The sequence below is a fragment of the Mytilus trossulus genome, chromosome 7 (genome assembly GCF_036588685.1).
Source record: "Mytilus trossulus isolate FHL-02 chromosome 7, PNRI_Mtr1.1.1.hap1, whole genome shotgun sequence".
Taxonomy (NCBI): Eukaryota; Metazoa; Mollusca; class Bivalvia; order Mytilida; family Mytilidae; genus Mytilus; species Mytilus trossulus.
In genome coordinates, this window is record NC_086379.1 from 45,562,626 (window position 1) to 45,587,831 (window position 25,206).

Below are 25,206 nucleotides of genomic sequence, written 5' to 3' on the forward strand. Positions count from 1 at the left end.
TTCTAGTCGAAGCATTTAAATCAATGTGTGCATGAATTAATAGGGCAACCTTATAGTGCCAACTCTCTGTCATATAACAGCCTCTCAAGTGATCATTCATGGATTTATTCCTGGTTATGTATTATACATGTAGTACAATACACATTTGAAAAGTGCAACTTGTCATACATATCTGACTATACACATCCTTGCTTATACTATCTATTATTCTTATTTATGATATTATGGAATATGTTCTCCTCCTGAAAAGCTCGCTTATAATGTAATAAATAAAAAGCTAGATGAGGTATGATTTCAAATGAGACAACTCTCCACCAAAAGTTGAAGTTGCCCAGTTTTGCTATATTTTTTTTGTCCTTTTCTTTGGGGTGGGTTGGCGGTATCAGCAATCTTTTTTTTTCTAAAAGATATTTCTTTATATCAATTTTGACTCGATCATCCGTGGAGAATATCGATGCACATTTAGTCCATTGAATATTTTATCGTTAATGAAATTCTATAACACTCATACAAAATACATCACAAATAAATAATCTATCTCTCGTGTTTATTTTCCTGGATTTGAAAATATATTTGTGTTAGTCTTTTAATCGATTGCGATCTTTGTTAAGAGAAAACAAAATTGGAGAAGTATACTTTTACTTATTAATTTTAGACTCGTGCATATTTTACATCTAAGGCAATATGATTTATGATTATTTGGGACTAATGTCAATGTGCGATCCATTATCTATTTCATGTCACCATCATTATGTTCCTTCTGTATTCGTCTTACTAAATCATACGAGCATAATACTAGTAACCGCATAACACATCGATTGATATGTTTTATGATTTTAACTCTGTACTTTTAAAAACTAAGTAATGATTAAAAATGGAAAGCTTAGAACTATGTTAGGTGCAACCGTCACCTTCAATGCTAAAGATAGTCAAAGCTTTCTTAGCACTGCCCAATTAGTCATTTGTTAAAGGCTTTTGGAATAAAATAAGTCTCTTTATAGCTCTGCATGTAAAAGAAACAAGTTTAAACACAACCAGTGTTAAATTCAAATGAAACACAGATGGTTATAAGAACGTAAATGTGACTGTTTTAGATTTAACTTGTATCCAATGGATTGATTATTATAAAAAAAAATCTTCTGAAATAAATGTGTATTACATTGAAATTACATTAATAATGGCTGGACGCTTTACGCATGCATTCTTTACAGGGTTTAAATTTCCTCAGTAAAATTAACTCGTGCAAATAACGTATGGGTCATAACCTTCATCAGGTCACTGAATTAATCAAATTGTTGTTACAGCGGAGATAAATTTACAAAACATTTTATATGTTAATAATGTATCCAAACAAAAAAAAGATTATTTTCGCTTTTTGAATTAAAGAAAGTGTGAAAGTATTCATTATTAATCAACATTTAGATATACAAGACTTACTTGTTATGGTTAATGTAAAGATAATCCTTATCAGATTGCTTTTTGACCATTTTTATTTATAATTAAGTGTAAACTATTCCGCATTTGAAGGTACTCATTAAAATAAAAATGGAATAAACAGAGAAATGAGAAAGACGAAACGGAAATGCATGACAAATTATTCATTGTAAAGGTAAGTCAGATAAAATCATCATGTTATGGGCACATGCAAGATAACATTCAATGTATCCGCCGCAAAATTTGTGAAAGTCTTTTTTCATATTTTTCCAAACACATCCCCAAGAAATAACATGGAAGGTATAAATAATCTTTATTTCAAGAGGATGATCCCATTAGTTAAAAAATAATCTTCCTGAGAGTCCTCAAAATAATGATAACATAGTTATAAGTACAAACAGTATTATAAATTTATATTATACACACTATACAATTGTATTGAAATAATAATGAAAAGGCATATTAATTTGCACAATTGATGAAAAATTTGTAACATTTTGTTTTAAAAGATACAAGTGTATCACTCATTTTGATTTCATTTGGTAAACTGTTCCATATTTGAGAACCTGAATATGTAAATGTTTTCTTTAAAAAAAGTAGTTTTTGGTTTTGGAAGATTTAATAGTTTTTCATCAGCTGAACGTAAGTCATAGTTTTGATTATCAGTAAAATGAAAATTTTCTTCTAAATAGTTAGGAACCATGCCATTAACTGATTTAAATACAAGTATTATGGTGCTTCAATGACTGTGCAACCACAGCTTAGTCGATGAAGTCAAACTTTTTCTGCAGTGAAGAAAAAAGATACCAAAGGTAAAATCAAACACATAGATTAAAAAGATAAATTATAATGCTATAACAAGAATCGAAAAACAATTATAAAATAAACAACAATACACACACATACACACACAAACACAAAATGGAAAAGTAGTGTTATACTTGAGCAATTCAACATTAAAAATAATCTCTACAACTAAAGTTATGAACTATCTATAACACAATACAGCATTGTTATTTTATTTATTTACAAACTTATTTTAAAATGCGGTCAAAATGGTGTATATTCAATATAGCTGTAACTTTAAGTTTTGGTGCTTTCTTGGTTTGCCAATATTGTGTACGAATGCTGAAATACATATTATTGTATTGAAACTATAAAAATGCAACTCAACCCTGCAAATGAATCTCCATCTTCTTTACAAATAAATAAATCTTATCTTGCGCAAGTAACTTAGTATGTACAACATTTTTTATGGTACTTCTTCATAGACAGAGTAATAGTACACTCATTCCTTATATATGTTTCATCATTCAAAAAACACAAATAACATTGTTTTAAATGTTCTTTCCTTTACATATGTCATTGATTTGTTGTATATTTAGGTATATTAAAACTTTGGTAAAAAAAAACTGACTATAACAAGGCATGGCTGCTTTCTTTGATCCTGAAACATATATTTAGATCAATAACCTATTGGTTCAACTTGCTTTGAATATATATTCAAGTGTGAACATTAAAAATACATCAAAATAAAACAACGTTTAGAAATAATTCTAAAATATTAAAACCTCCAGAACGAATATGTGTGCTTTTACAATACAATAGATATACGAAGATATAGTAGGATTGCCAATGAGACACCTCTCCATCCAAATAACAATTTATAGAAGGAAACCATTATTGATCAATGTACGACCTTCAAAACGGAGCCTTGGCTCGCAACGAACAATCAGCTATACATTTTGTAAAGGGCCCCAACATTCCTAGTTTAAAACCATTCAAACGGGAAAACCAACAGTCCAAACTATAAAAAAAAACGAGAAACGAGAAACACGTATAAATCACATAAACAAAAGACAACGACTGTGCATCAGATTCCTGACTTAGGACAGGTGCAAACAATGTACGTTTATAGTACTGATGTACTTGTAATTCAAATTTAATAAACTTTGTTACAATATTGTGCCGCTTTGTTTTCTTAAGCGTCGTAAAGTAATCGTTTCAATTAATCAATCAAGTTTTTTTTTTAATTTAGCTACGTTTGCTAGTATAGATTAATCTGTGAACACATAATATGTCTGTTTAGTATATGAGTAGTTATCATAGGTACCAGGATTATAATGTAATACGCCAGACGTGCGTTTCGTCTAAATAAGACTCATCATTGATGCTTAGATCAAAACAGTTAAAAAGCCAAACATATACAAAGTTGAAGAGCATTGAGGACCTAAAATTCCAAAAAGTTGTGCCCAATACGGTTAAGACTCGATATAGGATTGCATGTAAATAAATGACTTGCGGTATACCACAATATCCTCCTCTAGTGTCAGGACATTTTTTTCAACTTGATAAAAGCTTCCATGTAGACTAGAGTACAAAGTTTATTAAGGCCCTGTTCATATTGACCTAAATTCGGTGTTGTGTTAGTATAACTCACACATATACTATACATAATTACGTTCCCATTGATAAAACTCGATGTTTACATGTAATTTAAATCATGTTTTGTCTACATGCAGTCGATAGTCGATGTATGCATTTTGTAGGTTAAGTTTAACCCCTTATCAAGACTCATCCATCATGATTGCCGAACACATAATTCCTGAATCGACTGGACGTCCACACTGACAGAAATATTTGTCACTGGTCGTTACTAAAACAAAGATTCACTTATAAATGCATTACTGAAAAAGGGTGAGTTTAATTGTTTGTTTGTGTCATATATCATATCCGTAAAAATACAATTAGAAACAAAAGATAAAAAAAAAACATTACCCCCTCCCTTTGCCAAATACCCCTTGGAGAAAAATACCATTTGACACTAACAGAAAAGATAGAAATGTAGTGATCCTTAACATCTCAATCATTTTTCTTTGTCTGAAAGCACGCTGATTCAGCCTTCATTTTAATGCGCAATCAAGACATCTTTAAACTACTGCAAATCATCCAAAATGACTTTCTTAAATGAGCAATCACTTTACTTCAAAAAAGGGGGATAGTTCTGCGTCAGATTTTTTTCTCGCGTGGAAGTTTAATTATTTTTTTTTCCGATGGTACCTATTCAATATCTAACACTATAAAGTATGGGGAAACTTTGGATTTAAAATATTTTTTCATTCTTATCATTTGTATGACCTGATTTATTTTTTAGTCAAATTATGGAAAAATCCATCCCCTTTTTTTTTTAAGTCAAATGGTCGTTCTTTAACTGCAAGAAAAGTTGTTCGAAAATTTGAATTCGATTCTCCGTAATGAACATTTAAATGACATATAGTTTACAAGTGTGAACAAATCTTGTGTACAGGTAACTAAACAAGGTTTATAGATGAGAACAAATTTAATGTGAAACTAGCGTACATACTATTAATCCAAATGTAAACATTTCTACTGTACACGGCGTTTGGTGTGAACACGGCCTAATTTTAAATTATAAAGAAATTAAAATTTCAACTCCCTCAAACAAAATTGACCAAATATTGCTTTGTCTATTATGTGTCCGCCTCATTTTGATCACATAGATATTTCTAATACATCCTTGGCTTTCAAATATTCAGCTTCGAGCGTTCCAGGTAAAAGGAAATCTAGAAAAACGCCACTGACGCATGAAACTATAAAGTGTTATTTTCAATCACAGTTTGTGACAAGTTGACATACGGTATGCTCATTTAGTCTTATTTCTTTTATTAAACGGATGAAAAAGCAGTCCATTATTGACTTATTGAATTACAGTTTCAATAACATGCATATCTGAATTTGTGGATAGCTGTAGTGTTTCTGACAAACAGAATCAGGGCCATTACATTTAAAATCGATAACATCACATGACAAAGTTACGTTTCATGTCCTTTTTTCATAATAAGACTGCCTGTTTAAAACACAAAAAACAACCTAAATACATACCTTTTCTTAGAGCTCACTGTAAACGTTTGGCTTATCTTTTATACCAAGGTCCTCGTAAGCTGACATTGAACTGCAATGATTGTGAATATATTAAATACAGACTTAGAAGTAAAGAAGCATTTTATTTATTTTGATATATTTTAGAAAATGAACGGTTGTATTTGAAAGAAATCCATAGTTTGCAGAAAGAAGACCGTATAATTGACATTTTTACTTGTTTTTAATAAATTAAAAGATTTCATTGATTTAAAATATAATTATATATCGTCTAGTATTATATTTGAATAGTTCTCTGTAATACAAGGCAGGCATCAATCCGACAACAATAGAAAACCACAAAAATCAAAATACGTGTAAAACAGAGGGAAGAAAGATACCAAAGGGACAATCAAACTCATAAATATAAAACAAACTGACAACGACATGGCTAAAAATGAAATAGACAAAAAGACAAACAATACTGCACATGACACAACATAAATAACTAAAGAATAACCAACACCAACACCAACAAAATTTAGGCGTGATCTCAGGTGCTCCGGAAGGGTAGCAGATCCTGCTCCACATGTGGCACCCGTCGTGTTGCTTATGTGATAACAAATCCGGTAAAAAGTCTAATTCGGTAGGTCTCATTTATAAAAGGGAAGGGGATTGTAGTTACGACGTAAGGAACATATCCGATATCATTTGTGAAACGGTCATTCCACAACGGTCTACTAACTTGTGATGGCGTCCGTAAAATTTACGAAGGGATGATTTCAACTTCACCATTTGGAACTCTTGGTTTAATAGTTTCCTTGTGAAAATAATTATAGTAAATACACTAGTATATCGTTTCAATTGGGAGATAAATACCCCGTATGTAGGTGCTGTTGGAATGTTGCTACTTAGAAATGGAAAGTTCACAATTGGAAAGCTGAAATTATCTCTTTTGTCGTAAAGTTTTGTTTTCAATTGACCATCTTTGTCAATTTCTAGATGTAAGTCAATATATGAAGCCGACTTAACTGTATCTGTAGTATCCTTTAGCTCTAGTTCAATGGGATAGATGCGATCCACAGAGTCACCAAATTTTGAATTGTTTAGTGAAAGAACATCATCTATATAGCGGAAAGTAGAGTTAAAGGACATTGCTTACTTTATTTCTTTCTTCCTAAGAAGTTCCTGCATGAAGTTAGCCTCATTATAATAAAGAAATAAGTCGGCAAGTGGAGGGGCACAGTTTGTTCCCATTGGAATGCCGACAGTCTGTTGAAAAACACGTCCTCCGATCGTAACAAATATGTTGTCAATGAAGAAATCAAGCAGCTTGATAATATCGGTTTCAGAGATTTTTTTGTTTGAAACAGAGTGGTCCTTTACAAAGCAGGATTTATTCCTCCCTAAGACAAGATACTTGTAACTACCTTGTAATCTTGCAAGCATACAGTAAGGTTCAAATTACTTGATGAGTTTCTTTTGGTGATACCGCAATCGAAAACAAATGATAGAGAGTTATGTGTGACGCAGATATTTCATTACGGTGAGTCAACGTTTTATGACGTCCTTAAAAAGTGTAAATGCACGCTATTGATTTCGAACAGGCAAATAAACAAAGGATTAGGAGAAATTATTTCTTTGGTCATTAACCATCCCTATTTAACTAAATCATAGGAAAACCACCTAAACAACTTTGTTCTAAGATCAAGCCACTTTTAAAAGTCTGTAATACTGGTGATAATAACAATGAAACCGTTTATTTATAAGAAATGTTTGGATTCGTTGGTATTATCAAAATTGATAAATTGTTTAAGCTACAAATAAGAAATTTGTCAATACAGTCACACATTTAGAACTTTAAAATCGGCAAATGAATTATAGAAATTCACTGGATTCAGTATTTGTTAATAGTAAGCTACATGTATATTTTGATCTTACAATTAAATGGCAAGTCAGTTTAGCAAAAATACATATTCAAAGAATATTATCAGATGTTAAGGTTAAAAGGAAACAAATGATGTTACTGGTAACAAATTTGTCCTCTTTTTTTTAAATGACAACGAATAATGAATAATCAGCAAATTTGAACGAATTTTCTTTTTGCATGCAGCTCACAACTTTATAACTTAAATTAAAAGTTGTATAAGAAACTTTTTTTTAAATAATAAAAAGGTACTTACGTATCACTGATATCATTGGGTTGATCTGAAATGTCGGTAAATTCATTTTTGAAACAAGACCCTGTTTAGATAATGATTCTTTGGAAAATACAAGTTAACGCACGAAAAAAAGGCAATCACAACCAATCTATGATTCTGATGTATTTTAGCATGTTAAACGCAAGCTACATTGGGGAGTTCAAAAAGGCGATTCATTTTACGCCTCATATATGTCAATGGTTACAATCAAGAATATACAATTAGAAAAAAAAACATTGACATTTTTCCAGACTTGCAACAGATTGCTTAGAATATCAAACATAAAAGAAATATCATGCGCTTGCAGACGTAGCTTTGTTTGGAGCATAGTCACAGATTAAAGATTTTTATTCATTCTTGGCTTTTAATTTTTCAAAATATTTGTATTTATAAGAAAATAAGGCTTTATCGCCCAAAGACAAGGATGACCTGCGGTAGATCTAGCTTTGTTTGGGTACGATTTGGTAATATAGTTCATCAAATATTTCGGTTCTTATGTATTCTTGGGTTTTAAAATATTCGGCAGTGCGCGTTCCAAATGAAGGTTAATTTCCAAAATGCGCTTCGAATGATTAAAACAACGTGTTGTTTTAAAATTTACAGCACAGGGTCGATACTTTTGCTGTTGAAAAATCAGTCCACGAAAGCAACAACATCTCAGAATTTAGTACTTCGCATCTGACTTTTATAACAAACCTTTTGTTAAATTGTCCGTTTATAGATTTTGAAATTATAGAGAAACTAAGGTTTCAACTCCATCAGGCAAAGTTGATTTTGTGGGATTTGTCTATTTATAGGTGATGTTTGATCATATAGCTCTTCAACTGTTTATACACACTTAGCGTCCTACATTCGGCCTTGAGCGTTCCTGATCAACGTAATCAAGAAAATTCATGTTCATGATACCTACGATGCAAGAGGGACGAAAGATACCAAAGGGACAGTCAAACTCATAAATCTAAAACAAACTGACAACGCCATGGCTAAAAATGAAAAAGACAAACAGAAAAACAATAGTACACATGACACAACATAGAAAACTAAAGAATAAACAACACGAACCCCACCAAAAACTAGGGGTGATCTCAGGTGCTCCGGAAGGGTAAGCAGATCCTGCTCCACATGCGGCACCCGTCGTGTTGCTTATGTGATTACAAATCCGGTAAATAGTCTTAATTCGGTAGGTCAAATTCATGAAAGGGAAGGGAATTGTAGTTACGACGTAAGGAACATATCCGATATCATTTGTGTAACGATTATTCCATAACGGTCAACCAACTCGTGATGGCGTCCGTAATTCGTCGAAACTAGTCATGCTTGATGATTCCTCAATTAGGAATAAAATGTTTCGTTTTGCAAAAAGGGGTACGAAGAAAAGTGTTTTGAGATTATTAAATCACATTTCCCTGAGATGTAATAATATTACCTATTTGAATTTTTGCAGAATCTGTAACTACATCATACATTTGGATGTCAGAACGGTGTTGTGCTGAATCTGTTTTATTTCTAAAGAAGTAAATTTTAGTTAAATAGAGGGATAGTAATTATTGATATGTATAGTACCATTTTTGATGTATAATGAAGCCTAAATGGCTTTTCTTCAGTTCCCAAATTTCGTTGCAAACATTATTTTTGAGACGGGAATATTTTGAAATACACATATGGTGTATCAAAGTTTACGTTTATATATAACAAGATTAAACATTGAGTTTTGCCCTCACATTTGAGAGGGAGTGAAACGGTTTGAAAATATCGATGTTCATATTCCTTTTGATGATCATAAAATGAACATAAAAGTTGTTTTATATGTAGCAAGTTAATCTCCCTAAAGGAGTAGGTTCAGTAAGACTCCTTTTTTGCCCCAAAATATAGCAGTTTTATAAAGTTGTGAAAATGTAATCTTTAAGCTTTATTTTGAAAAGTAAAATGCTTCTGCTACATAATTATGTGCTGTGTTTGCCAATACAATGCACACATATCGCGTTCTAGCATTATAAAGTCATGCTAAATTACTGAAATCTTCAATATTTAAGCATTTTGGTTAAATTTTAGACGGTTTCCGTCTAAAATTGAAGTGTTCGCATTCGTGTTTATTCATAATATTGAAATGTAAGTTGTATTTAATGATAATACAAAACATATATAAAGGTTGAGGATGAACACGGATGCGGCTACTTTCAATTTTCACAAAAACAATCTTAAAAGTGACGTTTTTGGCATATTTCATAGTTTATTTGTACCGACGTTGTTTATTTTATGCGACTGTCATAACAGTGAGAGGTTCAGCTAGCTACAATACGAGGTTAAATCCACCATTTTCTACATAAGACAATGCTTTACCAATTTAGGAATATGACATTTCTCATTCACTTGCTTTTAGTGTTTGAGCTTTGATTTTGTCTTTTGATTAAGGACTTTCCGCTTCGGATTTTCCTCGGAATTCGGTATTATGGTTATTTTTTTCTTTTTAGCAGATCTTTATTTAATGACAAAGACGACATATGTTTGACTCATATTTGTCGATAGTGTGGGCCACGACTTAAACAATCTTCTTGTCGTTATCGGCAATAAGATTTAAAACATCTGCAACGTATCAAACTTATGGTGATTTTTAATAACTGTGAACTATTTATACTCCTTCAATATTTTCAAATTTTTGTAAAAAAAAGTAATCTAAATTTCAGCTGTTACATCTTTAGTGATGTGATTCGGATTTTCAACGGAACATACAGCGTAGATGTATATCGATTCCAAAGAGGAAGCAATTATATCTATATCAATGCATTATTTACTTAAATCTCAATGAGATAAATACGGTATAGCTAGTTAGTAGATTTAGAACACTACACGTGTAATCGTAAGTTATAATGTTTCCCCCATTATTTTTACACATTATTGATCATTAATTAATCTTTTACCTATTTGCCTTGGTGGTTGTTTTTCGTTTGAACCAAAACAAACCTGAAATGTTTTAAATAAAGCATACTGGTTTTGTTTTCATATAATCTTGTAGGTCTGTATGGGGCTTACATAACACTTTAAAAAAAAATTGACTCTTTAACAATCCCTTGATTGCTTTAATCACATGTTATATGTGTAGAGAAATAAAGCTTCTAAATGACACGGATAGTGTTTGTCAAAATTAAAAATAATTAAACGAGCCAAAAATACCCCCGCAATAGTATGAATAAAGAAACATAAAACTAATGTTCATTTGTAAATCAAATCAATGATATTAAACGTTAAAGTCTTTTGAATATTAAGCTTAACATTTTGTTTTTGGAATGTCCCAATTGTCTTGTGTTTGTTTTAAAACATAGTATGAGCTATATTTGACAAATCTTCCAGAATTGTGACTCCCAAATTCTTTTCCACTTCGTACTTTAATTAATCATTTTGACTGTCACTTAACTTTCGTCTGGCGTACACAATTATAACCATTAAAAGTGTATCTTGTATACGATATTTTCTTTCTGGTAGAGGTAAATAAATCTCGCTTTATGAGGAATTGGAAAACAGTAAACGAAGACATCATATCATTAACCATTTATGAATCATATTTACCTACTACAAGCCAAGCTACAATGGTTATAATAGTAGAAGATGCTCCCATGGCTACCATCGGAATGCTTGCGGACTGTATAGCATTTTCTGTGTTTTCTACAGATGACATTATGAAGAAATGATAAAAAATAATCCCACAAGATAACAAGAGTCATCCAGACGTACCGTTTATTTAGAATGGTGTTTTTATTTTCTATAGATCTATATACTATTTACAATATCGTTGTAATTTCGGATAGAAAAAGATCTAAGTATTAAATACCAAGCCACCCAATAAAAGAAAATCGATCATACCTAAACATCAACATGTTTGTAATATTGTATATTCTCATTACAAATGACTAATGTCATTCGTATGATCTTAAATATTTTCTAACAAAAAAGGTCTTTTTATATTTGAAAGCAAACATTTCAGTTATGTTTATTCTAAAGGAGAGAATATCGCAATCTAAACAGTTTGATTGTGGTCGATGTAATCTGATCCGTTGATCTGCTTAAAAAGATAAGGATTGTAATACATAGATGCATCTATGCGAGTTCACAATCACAGGTTAAAAATGTATATGAAACCATAGTTCTTGTTTTTTTGTAGGAAATGCAAGAGTGTTTTCATGAGTACAAATAGTATTCCATTTATAAGAGGTTAAATCCATGTACTGTACAAATTTTTTATTCGTGGTATGATCAATTTTTACATCCAAAAGCTACATGTAGTGATATTAAGTTGTTGTCTTTTTTCATTTTTTTTTCTCGAAACAGTCCTTTTAGTTTTCTGAAACTGTACGTGTTATGTCATGATATGTTAGGATGAACACAAGGACAACAGCAGCTTATAGTACATAAGATTAATGTGAAAATTATTGTAAATACTTGCTGAAATTTTTTTTTTTTAATACCTTTACTAAGAGTCTTGGCTGTGATGATAGCTGATGGTAAACTTTTGTTGAAACTGTTTTCCGCTACAATTCTTACGTCATAGTAAGTTGACGTTTGCAAACCAACCAATTTATATAGTAGTTTTGTGTTGCCTATTTCAATATCTCTCCCATCGATTTCTTTGCGAATCCACATTGATGAAATGGACAGTTTATGCTCAATGTGATAAATCAGACGAAAATCGTCATCTATCACAGGGTCCCATTGTATTGTCAATCTTGTTTGCTCAACAGATACAACGGTAATATGTTTTGGCGTTTGTGGAAAGTCTAAATAAACCAGAAAGAAGAATATAAGTTAAAGTGTATCTTGATCTTGTTAAAACAGGATAAAATCAAGATGAAACCCCGCCATATTATATATGTACGTGTTTGTTCTAAGTTTGAAGCTTTTTAAAAGTAAAATAAAAAAAAATACTGACTCCGCCGAAATTTCAACGTTTTCTAATCAAATGCTAATTTCAAATGATAAAACACCAAACGAATGGACAACAACTGTCATATTCCTGACTTGGTGCATGCATTCTCAAAAGTAAAAAAAATGGTGGATTTAACAAGGTATAATAGCGCTAAATCTATCCCTTGTATGACAGTCACATCAGAATCCAATATATTTATAACGATGCGTGTGAATCAGTGATTGTCGTTTAATTGCCATGTTACATTTCTGATGTTCATTCATTATTTTGTACATAAACGTTGCCGTTAGTTTTCTCGATTAAATTGTTATACATTTGTCATTTCGGGGCCTATTAGAGCTGACTCTGCGGTATGTGTTTTGTTCATTGTTGACGACTATGCTGTTACCTATAGTTGTCAATTTCGGTGTCATTGGCAATTATATCACGTTCTATTTTTTTTATTTCAAAATCTAAATTCTTTTACTAAATTAAAAGTATTAATATATATACTGGTATATTGGGTAAATGATTTAATTTTTTTGAACAAAAATATCGGAATTTTGTTACAGCCGCATCTGTGTTTTACTGCATCAGATGTACATTGAGAAAAACAATTTCTCATCTGTGATGCTCGATCAGTAAATAAACACATCATTGACACCAGGATTCAATTTTGTATATACGCCAGACGCGTGTTTCGTCTACAAAAGTCGAAGAGCATTGAGGACCAAATTTCATAAAAAGGTTGCCAAATAGAGCTAAGGCAATCTATTCCTGAGGTAGAAAAGCCTTAGTTTTTCTAAAATTCAAAAGGTTGGTTAACTTTATTTATTGAAAAGCACTTTACGCCCATATGGACCAATGGCTTAAAACATTATACATAATATACAGTTTACATAAATATAACTACATTTTGAAAAATCCAAAACATCTTACAAACGTTTAAAAGTTTAATTAGCAATAAATGAAACCAGAGATATAGTTTAATAAAGACAACAATACTATATCGCTGTTCAATAGTCATTAATCGATTGAGAGAAAATAGTTCCATGTTACAAACTAAAACAGAGGTAAACAATTCGAATACAAGAGGAAAACAAAGAAACAACAAAAACACTGAACCAGACAATATTTCGATAATTATTTCAAAAAACGTATTTTCAGCTTATATTTGAAATAAGAAAATAGCAAGATGTAGTATGTTTTTTTAATGACCACACTCCACCATAGACAAAATAACGTATATTGCAGGTGATAATCCAATAATTGTATTTGGATAAAACATTCAGATTAAACTTACTTCCTATTTCAAGAAACACAATGTGCTCGACTACATCTCCTATTCCATTTGACAGCAGCAGTCTGTAAAATGTAGCATCTTCAATTCTAAAAGCATTTATAACTAGAGTCAATTTGTACCCGTCAAGTTGTACTACTTTGCCATGGAAATCGTCATCCACAATCATTATTTTTTCAAGCATACTGTATTTGGCTGACTGTGATAGAAGGGTAGTGTTTCTGTACCATTTAATAGATGTATATTTAGGCTCACTTAAGACGTAAAGATTGACATCCGCATTTTTTCCGATCATTACAGTCATTTTCTTGACATTGCTCTTGACGAAAACTGGCTGTGCTGTAATTTGGAAAAGAATATGCTCATTAAAACAATGCTCCTTATTCTAGACAAATTCAATGTTGATTGATTTTCTAAAGACGCACCGGGTTTTATTATATATTATTTATGTCATCTTCGAGTATTATAATTTTGTACTTTCCAAGTTATATGTTAAAAACATGAACTTTAATAAAGGGTGTTCTTTTTCTCTGTATTTACCCATTGTATTTGCTTAAATAATGTTAAAGTCCAAATCAAATTAAATTTATTGTTTCTCTTTCATCTACTTTAATATATTTTACAAAAAAATACGTGTCGAAATTAGTTAATGGGATCGTATGATAGAGTGTGTGTCAATTTTATAATGTACAAAAAATAATTTCATCCGAGACCCTGAAACCCCATTTATACTGAATATCTTATAGTTTATTCAAACTTAATATTGAATTACCTTTTATTTTAACAAATCCATATCCTGTTTGTTTTTCTTGTCCATTTGTCCCCAAAATACCATTTCCAACTGTACACACATATATTCCACTGTCCTGGTAGACAAGTTCAAATGGTACTTCCGGAAGTGTTAAAATTCCATTCTGTCCGATTGTCAACTCTCGTTTTTGAACACCATATAAAGACTTATGATGACACTTGAAGTTTGAGTACTCACTAGGGTTGCCTTGTATATTGCACTGCAATTTCCTTCCTGTGTCTCTTTGCTGAAACGTTTTATTTTCTACTCCCACACTCGGTGCATCTTAATATAAGTATAGTCATTTGCTTAAGTGAAAATTTGTAACAGTTAAGTTACATGTAAGTACTTTTATCGAACACAATACATATATCATAGATGTAATTTTCGCGAAACTCTTGGTAAAATTTTGTAATTTGCATATTTGAAATAATTTTATTAAGATGACGACCACTTTTATTAGACCTTTTTTATATGATTAAGCTTTTGGGTTCCATTCGTAGTTGCTCGTAGCGTCATATTGAAATGTGCGATGTTTACGGAGTTATTTGAAAAGAAACAAAGCAATATACAGTTATACATATATACTATACAGTGTTAAACTGTTCTGTTTTGGCAGGGTCGAAATGAAATCTGAGAAAACTATTTTGATATTCAGTTTTTGGTCGGGAATCTCATCGGCGGTTGTCATGTGTTGTGGGTTGATCTGTGTTGCTTTCTGCTTGATTTATTGTTGATTGTGTTCGGTAATGAAGTGGACCACTGTCTGCTGCTAGCGAGTTGATGTTTAACTTGAATCTTGTTGGTGTTTTTTTTTTTGGATTTCAGAGGTATTGGTTTTGGTTTATTTTCAACTGCAGCAAAGCCAAACGGATTTTCGGTTAGTGATTTATAAACATTTCAACATAATATAAAAACTTGTGAATTTTAAATCTTAAATAAATGAACATGAAACGTGTCAATCTATTTTTATTCGAAAATCTTTCAATTTTACAGCAATAATTTCACATGTTTTTGATAAAACATTTTAATTAGAATAATTTCAGTTTTAATTTACCAACAATTGTCCTGTACAATGATTATTTATGGAGTGTACTTCAATTTACTCACATTTAATGCTGAGCTGTTTGCTCGATGAAACATTACCGCTTACGATATTTCTTGCTTCACATGTTACGTATTGTCCGTTGTAGGTTCTATCAACTCTGTAGAGTAACGTAGATGTAACTGTAAACGTTTCTGTTGACGAATTGAAGGTACTAGTTTCGTAAGATTTCAATGTGACATCTTTTTTATTTTTTCCAATAAGCCACGTAAAATTGGCTGCAGGTCTGCTACCATGAGAAACACATGATACATTAAGGGGCACTATCTCTTCTATAACTATAGCTTTCTGGAAGAATATTGGCAGCAATGGCTTTACTAAAAATATACATTACCATTGTGTTTACACTCTTGTAAATGTTATGTTAGATCCCTATATTTATGTACTTTGTTTTAAGTAAGATTTAATGTTATATAGATAGAATATGGTATGAGTGCCATTGAGATAACTCTCCATCGAAATCAAAATGTATGACAAGTTATACATAATAGGTCAAAATACGGCCTACATCACGGAGCATTTGCTCAAAACTAACAACATGCTATAAAAGTCCTAAAAACTACTAGTATATAATAATTCTAACAAGAAAATCAACGACCTAATCTATATACAAAAAAGAAAAACGACAATCACCTATGAACCACAGTAACAAAATACAGCCACTGTACAACGGGCTTCATACTATGGGCTTGTGCAAACAATGTAGCGGGCTTAAACGCTATAACAGGCGCTAATCTTCACCCTTCACATGCAAAAATAGTTGCAGCATTATAAAATTAAAGGAACACAATGAAATATCAATTGCAAAGGCTTCACTTGATCATAAAGACAGTAAAACAAAAAAAAGTAAACAGATACTGATCGAATGAGTTAAATATACGTCACAATATAAATAAAATATCTAAACCGAGGTGCCTTTATAACATTGATGTTAAATCAACAACGTACATAGATAAATTTAAATAATTTTGTTGTTAGCAAAATGGTTAGTAGTACAGATTTTTTTTTACAACACGGATAAAGGAGTAGGCCCGGTAAGCACCAATTTTGGCCTCAAATTTCAGTTCCATCTGACGAACGATTTTGACCCCTTTTTAAACACTGAAGTGTCTATTTCATTTGAATCAATTATTTTATGTCAAAGATTTTAACTGATTTAGTCATAAAAAACGATCCGATTTAAGCTCAAATATGAAAAAGTTACCAAATATGCCAAAAAATGTAACTTTTTAGATGGTTTTTGTCAAAAATGAAAGTGATCCGTGTTCATCCTCAACCTTCATATATGTTATGTTTTATCATAAAATACAACTTACATTTCAATATTAAGGATGAACACGAATGCGGCCACTTTCGTTTTACACGAAAATCGTCTAAAATTTAACTAAAATGCTAGAATTGTGAAGATTTCAGTAATTTAGCATGACTTAATGGTGCTTATATAAATATTCGATATATGTGCATTGTATTGCACAACCAACCCATATGTAGGTAGCAGAAGCAATCTCCTGTCTAAAAAAAAACTACAAATTTACATTTTAACAATTTTGTAAAACTGCTATATTTTTGGGCCAAAAAGGGGTCTTTCTGGACCTACTCCTTTGTTATTTAGAGGCAACGACTTTTATTTCAATTAAACACATGTGTGACATGATAGCCATTAGGATGTATCACACCAGGATGTAAACCTCATAAGTGATTATTTTGCATAAGTATATCATAAAACAATCATTTAATTAATACCCTTAATAATATATCATGGTATCAAATGTCACTTTGGGTTTTTACTGTCTTTCTAATACCTGGCGGCTATCTATTCAAACCTGTATGATGACTTCAATATGTCTTTTGACTTTTGTTTCGTTGTGTTGTTAAATAGCCCAACGCTGTATGTCCACTTTCTTTTAAAGTACATATAAACTATAATACAATTTCAAATCAGTAGAACATATTTTTTAACTTGGCAACTTGAAAGGAATTGAGAACACTTTTGAAGTTAACCCATTATGTACTCTTTGTGCACATATAGTTATGTAAAAGAAGAGTACAATTAAATATATTTATATCATTTGTGAAAAAAAAGAAAAAGAATAACTTACGGATGAGATACACCTTAGCTGATTTAGCAAGTGAATAATGTGAAATCTCTTCGTTACCGGCATAACATGTAAGCGTCTCACGGTCGTGTGATCTACTGATTTTCGTTAATGTGTGTTGAAGAGACTGTTTGCCGGTAGCAACTGTACTTCCTGATATTATCAGTTTCAGATCTGGTTGTGGTTGTCCTCCTATAGCTGTGCATGTTATTAACAGATCAATTCCTTCTGTACCTTGCAGTTTGTCATCTTGTAACACATTTTCTATAATCACACTTGATGGTTCAACTGAAAAAGCCGTTAAAAATCTTCTTGCAATATACAGCAAAATATACAACGCTTACAGATAGATTAAGTTACATCTGTTTGCATGATTAAAGATTATCAACTGGCATGTATCTAGGTTATTTTACCTAAACTTATATAAAAGGCTGTTAATATTGACGTGGGTATCTCTTATATGCATTCTTAACTTTTAAGCCAATATTTTGCTTTATCTTTATTTCAAAACACTTGTGTCATTTCCTTTTATTTATTGGTTTTTATACTATATTCTGTTAACCCAGCGCAGATCATTGTTCGTTCGAATTGCAACTTTATTAAAAAAAAAACACACACAGCCAAATAGTCTATTTATAAACGAAGTCTTGAATACTGTGTCACACACTGTAACTTTATTTGTGTTTATGACTAAAATGCACTATACAAATTGTTGATTCGGGAGATGTTAACTTGATGTTTGGTGTAAGCAAAGGTTCCATGTTAAGAGCAAAACTTTGCCATATAGTTTGATAGTTGTCTTGTTTTTTGCTCTTGGTGTTAATGATTCAAATGATGTGAAGGATAACGAACATAACTGACTGAGATTGGAAACTATCGACTATATACTTTTTGAATACATGATATATACTGAGTACCTTTTCTGCATTCGTAAATAATAATATTTATGTAAACATTTTACATCATTTCAACAACATGTGTTGCAAGCCAGACAACACAAAATGAAATATATAATTTTTTTTTTAAATCTTACCAATAAGAGTCAGCTGTTCTGTGTATATTTTTGAAGTACCAGAAATAGAACACTCATATGATCCCTCATCACTTTTTGTAATGTCAGATATACTCAGATGATATTCTCCTTCTGTTTGATTACCAGTTATGTTTAATCTCTGTTGAAGGTTGGATGAGAAACTTGGATTTATCCTCGAATTTATAGAATAAGTAATCGAGTTATTGTCAACTCTACGCCAGCGTAGACTTTTCAGGTCTGTAACTGTATAAGGACACTCCAACTGTACTGTCGAACCTTCTAGAGCAAACAATCCATATGCTAATGCTGAAAAACAATAATGAAAATACAATTTCATACTTTACTACAAAAATATATGTATGTTGTGCGACACATGAACATGGAATACGATTGACTTTTGTTTTATTGGATCAGAGATGTAAATAAAGTAATATCATGATGTAAAATATATTTCGTATGCATTGAAATATTCTGTATTTAATTCGACGGGAAAGCTATACATTATCAGCTTTAGTACGTGTCTATCAAATCATTTGAGCGTGCGTAATGTCTGCATTAATTGAACATTTTGACTAAAAACTATTTCTTGTATAAAGTAAATCAATGATTCACATTTAAATCATAAGTACGATATATGTGTACCTAACCTTTTCACGGACAGATAACACTTGCATGCGATTAATAAGGGTTTTTTTTTGTATGCTCGGTATGGTAGAGAAGGAAGTCAAGATAGACAAAAATGGTAAAAGATGTTAAACTATCGTTTATAATTTCAAAAGCATGAAAAATACATGAAATTTAAAAATTCAGTTATTAGTGCGTCAAGTTGATCTTACAACTGAAGTCTTAAAACAGTAGTTTTCTATGTGACAAGACGAAATAAGGCTCATGTGAAATGAGTTAAATGCAGAACGTTCACAGTTAAGTCAGCTACACAATTATACCCCGTTCACACTATGCCTTTTAAACCGGGTTCGACCCGAATTAGTTAATCCAGGTTAAATTAAGGTAGTGTGAACGCCTTAACCCGGGGCGAACCCGGTTTAAAATTACCCCTCATTTGAGGTGGAGTTAATGTGGGGCGAACCCGGAATAACTACCTCACTTCTAAATGTGAACGCAAAGTGAAGTTAATGTGAGGTTGTTGCTATAGTGACGTTTGCTTAATAAGACTCTTCAATGTGACGTTATTATTACTTGACGTCATATATCGAATGACGTCATATTTTGATAGATGTCCAGTGACCGTATTTACTGGGTCACAAATTATATAACCCATGTTAAATTAGTGGCAGCAAGAGGAACATAATTTTATAAATCTATGTTGACAAACGATTTATCATATGTTATTTCCGTCGCTTTTTTGAGCAAAAAATGGGTGCAATTTTGATAAGTGGCGTTTATTTGAGAACACGGAAAGTGGTTGATGGTGATTGAACTCACACAAAGCGGCCCGGAGTGCGGTAAAAAAAAATCAGACTTTAAAATAATGCATCTGTGATGAAAAAATGTAAATATGTACAGTGGACAGATGCGTGTTACAATATTGTCCCTAACATTTCTATTTGTGTTGAAAGGGAAAATCCCAACCCGGGTTAATTTTTTTCAAGTGTGAACTGGGGTAATTAATTCGGGTTAATTAACCCTGATTCGACCCGGTGCAGATTTTATAGTGTGAACACGGTATTAGACACTGGCATTAGAAATTAATCAGTTGCTCGTCTGCATTATTGAAATTCTATATATAGGTCAATCTGCAGATGCGTATACGTCAACGTGTAAGATACGGTTGATTCGTCTTTAATTGACCGACCTCTTATACAAAATATGTTCAATATAGTAAGATCATTATAGTATAGGGTAAAATAGATATAAATGAAGTACAAATTTAGGAATACTATCAAATAAATAATTTGTATATATTTAATGAACTTTTCCACATCTACATCAGTAGCATTTCTTTATCTTTAACCACTTTTGCAGTCTCTTGGCTTTCTCGCTTGACCCGGAACGGCAACTTTGTATTAAGTAATCACAAACACGATAAGACTTTTAAAAGATGACCCTGGTATTATTTTAACAAGTCCGAGTCATTTCCAATTAAAAATCCTATTTTGAATTTATTCAATGTACAGAATTACACATCAAGGTAAACGGAAATACACGACATCCGTACAATTTCGTAACAGTCACAGCTCTATTCGAAATGCTTATTCTCTGTATGTAATGTTGAATGTTAAGCAGGTTTCGGTGGTCTGGGACCAGTAGAATTTGAGTCGGACCAGTATATTGTGTCACCTGGTGATCCGGCGGACCAGTAGAAATTTGTCGATAAAATCCCTGATTTTTTACATAACAATTAACCTGCGAAATAAATTGCACGGTAATGAAGGTACTAAGTATTACAACTGATTAAGTGTTTATTAATATCGAGGTTGAACGTCCTTCACAACAACAAAAAATGTGGAAATGTTTTGAATTAGTCAAATTGACGGACAAAAAATAAAAAAAATTAGTGACATTTAAATGGAAGAACTGAATAAAGTTATGAAATTGACAAAATGAAACGTAAATATAAAAAAAATCTTAGGTAAAAAAACGCGAATGGTTTAAATATATATGTGATTGCAATGAAATAGACTGTATTATGTATATCATGTGAACAATTTGCAGTAACAGACCTAGATAAGAAAAGTATTTTTGTAACGAGAGCTTCAAGTCAAATTTAAAATTAGATTCTGTACTTGCTAATGAACAAAAAGAGCAGCACTAAAATCTTCGAAAATAAAGGAGAGGAAACAAAGGAAGGGAAAATCATGAAAATAAACGTGAACTTCTCTCATTTTTATTAGTGTTTGTCAAATGAATTTCATTTGTGCAGGATCAGTAGATTTGGAGCCGGACCAGTAGATTTTCAGTCCTCTGGTCCGGTTGGCCAGTACACAAAAAAGCTTAAATTCGACCCCTGATGACAAGGAAAAGGTCATACATTAAAACTTCCTACGAATGGTCTTATCGGTTTTTGTTTAGAACATTGTAGTATCAAACAAAAAATCAAATGTCATTCATTAAGAACCAAAAGTTTACGGAATCAATTGGATCGACTTTTTAAAAATATAAGACTTTTCAAATGAAAAAGTAAGTCAACATCTTATTACGAGTAACATTTATGTTTGAAAACTGTAGGCTCTACAGAAGCTATCTCGCTCACATAGGTAAATAACAGTGGACACTCTCCATCATCGTGAAATGATATAACAAAACTCTATTTGTTGTTCTTCTCTACTTTACAATAGTATTTTATAAAGAGCTAGCCTACCAATGATTTGAGCTAACTATCTTTAATATATATCAATAGAAAAGGCAAACACTGTAAATTCAAAAGTGGCTTAGATTGTCATCAGACAAACACATGTTCTCTTTTGAATAAACAAAACATTTTATCCCTGTATTCTATTTTTAATCATGTCCGCAATAATGATTAGAAAGTGATGTCACGGATTCCATATTGTCAACTAGTTTCCCAATGATGATTGTGGCCGGATGAGCTAGATATAGTTTTCATTTATAGGACACTATCTGTTGTAATCGCTCAAAATCAATCCAGTTATAAAATTGACAACTACAGGTACAGCGGAAAATGGCGCAGAAAACTAAATAATCCGCTCTTTGCAAAGTTCTTTCTTTCGTAAGAGAAACCTCAAAATTAAAAAAGAAAAAAAAAGAAAGTGCAAAGAGATATAATATAGTGAAAATCGATAATGAGACATTTTTCATAATTTCTTGACGAAAACTCAAGTAATGAGTTTAAACAAAAAGGAATTGTTTCAAGAAGATTGTGAGCGAGTTATGAAAAAATGTAATGACGGGTTAGAAGGAGTTGCAGATACACATTGCATGGTTTCCCAGTTGAAGAGAAGTCATAGATGCATCAAAATAAAGCAATACCAAATTCAATGGTCTGCTTTATAAAACCTTCAGATTTTGATTTAGAAATAAACGCAAAAGCAGTAAAGGGTTAAAATCGAGACTTGCTGAGACAAAACGGATAATTTCTGAAATAAGCAATGGCGAAGTCCATGTTTTGTATTAAGAAAAATAATACGGGATGCACTTTAGTGTTTATGTATTGTGAAGATTCAGAGTTTCTTTTGGTTATGACCAGAAGTTAAAGAGAACTTGTGGTAGCAACTGCGCACTGTATCCTTAAAAAATGATAAAATAAACCCAACAATAATGAATCATCATGGGAATTAAATTCTTTGAAAATAGTCGGCAAATTCTATCAAGTGGTCGGCATATGCTGGGGATACAAATGAGGGACAACGGAACTAACAAACAAACGAATGGATTGGCTCTCTCATCACTTTGCTAATATATTACCCTATTTAGCAATGCAGAGTCAATAATAGTCGATAAGTTCTATAAGAAGAATCCAGAATTTTCATTAAAAAGAATCGAATAAAAACAAGCAATATATAAAAACCGATTAAAAGACAAACAATTGCAGTGTTTACGAAAGAAAAGATAAAGAATTACCTCTATGAGTTGCCAATCCAAGCCTAAAAATCCTTAATGAGTATCAATTGCCAAAGTGTGATGTAAATGTCAAATTATTCGATAGAAAATGTATATATTGACTTCTCTCGATTGTCAAAAACTGTATAGAAAATTGAGAATGGAAATGGGGAATGTGTCAAAGAGACAACAACCCGACCATAGAAAAAACAACAGCAGAAGGTCACCAACAGGTCTTCAACTAGCGAGAAATTTCCCCACCCAGAGGCATCCTTTAGCTGGCCCCTTGACAAATATATACTAGTTTAGTGATAATGAACGCTATAATAAATTCCAAATTGTACACAAGAAACTAAAATTAAAATAATACAAGACTAACAAATGCCAGATGCTCCTGACTTCGGAGAGGCGCAAAAAATGCTGCAGGGTTAAACATGTTTGTGAGATCTAAACCCTCCCCCTATACCTCTAGCCAATGAAAAGTAAAATCACAAAAATACTGAACTCAGAGGAAAATCAATTTGGAAAGTCCATAATCACATGGCAAAATCAAAAAACAAAACGCATCAAAAACGAATGGACAAGAACTGTCATATTCCTGACTTGGTTGAAGAAAAGTAAACGCATAACAATACGCATATAAAAATTCAGTTCAATCTATGATACGTCTTTTTACTATATTTTTTTTTATCGTTTTCCGGATAATTCACATATAACCCACAACTCCAGCTTTTCACTCATATGACCCGAAGTGCCGATGTGAGTTTTTTGCCATCATTTGACGTCCGTTGTCTATAGTTGTTGTCGGTCGACCGTTCGTTAACTTTCACAAAAGTCATCTCCTTTGAAACTACTGGGCCCAAATATAACATGCCACTGTTGACAACAATCATAAATATGGTATGTTGTATGAAACTTGTGTCCGATGTCTCAGCTCTCAAATGTATATGGCAAACATAGATTAATATACCACATGTGGAGCAGGATTTGCTTACAACTCCGGATCACCTGAGAGTACCCCTAGTTTTTGGTGGAGTTCGTGTTGCTCATTCTTTTGTTTTCTATGTTGTGTCATGTGTATTATCTCATGGCGTTGTCAGTTTATTTTCAATTTATGAGTTTGACTGTCTCTCTGGTATCTTTCGTTCCTCTTCTTTAATACTTCCCGTTTAAAGATGATTTTTACTAAAATGGAAACATTTTTTCAGGAGAGCGACGCTAATTTTTACATTCTGTCTACAGTAAGGTAAATACTTTTGTTTGTACCTAATATATACATGACGTTTAGTTAAATAACTTTATGAAGTCATGTGATACCTAGCTTTGATATTAATTTCTATTAAACACTTTCTTTAATTGTCATTTCTATCTAAACCTATCTTTTAATGTATTTCATTTTTTCTCATTTTTCTGCCCTTAAAAAAACAAATAGTTATTTCAATTAGCATATACATGATATACATGTATATGAACTGTAGCTCAATTTAATATGCATCTATTTTTAAATTTACCATGATAGTGACAAAACACATATAAAAAATACAAAAGCTATTTGCAAACTTACTTGATGTGGTCAAAGTAAAGATACCTCTGATTAGATAGATGTAATTCGACATTTTTAAATTGTTGAAAACTTCCGCAATGACGCTGTATTTGTTTGAAGGTACCTCATGATCAGCTGTTTATATATCAATTGAAAATATCGTATAATGTATTTTAAAATTTATGCAGGAAGTTATATTATTAAATGTTAAATCGTATGCAAAATTCATTCAACATGTTCAAGGTAACCTTATTTTTTCTGAAAAATTACAACATAATAAAAATATTATGAAGTATATTTCGAAGATATTCTTCCTACAAACATGACAAATGTAACATTGGAAATCAAAAGCAAAATCAAAAACAATGATGGTACTTAACATTGTATTGTTAATCATTTGATGCGTGATG

The 25,206-nt window shown here is 31.7% G+C and overlaps 1 protein-coding gene across 4 annotated transcripts; it reads right to left on the reverse strand.

Annotated features, from left to right (window-relative positions):
• Positions 1-1,869: 1,869 nt before the first annotated feature.
• On the reverse strand, positions 1,870-24,914 carry LOC134727071 (nephrin-like). Of its 4 annotated transcripts, XM_063591458.1 has the most exons (13): positions 24,818-24,914; positions 18,736-19,041; positions 17,706-17,990; positions 15,612-15,923; positions 14,484-14,786; positions 13,715-14,050; positions 11,975-12,283; positions 11,079-11,174; positions 10,433-10,475; positions 8,941-9,020; positions 7,497-7,521; positions 5,338-5,407; positions 1,870-2,881 (listed from the first exon to the last, which is right to left on the reverse strand). In XM_063591458.1, the coding sequence occupies exons 1-12, from the start codon at positions 24,867-24,869 to the stop codon at positions 5,344-5,346; spliced, it is 2,211 nt and encodes a 736-aa protein (XP_063447528.1). In that variant the 5' UTR covers positions 24,870-24,914; the 3' UTR covers positions 1,870-2,881; positions 5,338-5,343. The 4 variants fall into 4 exon arrangements, with proteins under 4 accessions (XP_063447528.1, XP_063447530.1, XP_063447529.1 ...); XM_063591459.1 differs by lacking the exon at positions 1,870-2,881 and having other exon boundaries at positions 5,337-5,407; XM_063591460.1 differs by lacking the exons at positions 8,941-9,020; positions 10,433-10,475.
• Between the last annotated feature and the right edge of the window lie 292 nt (positions 24,915-25,206).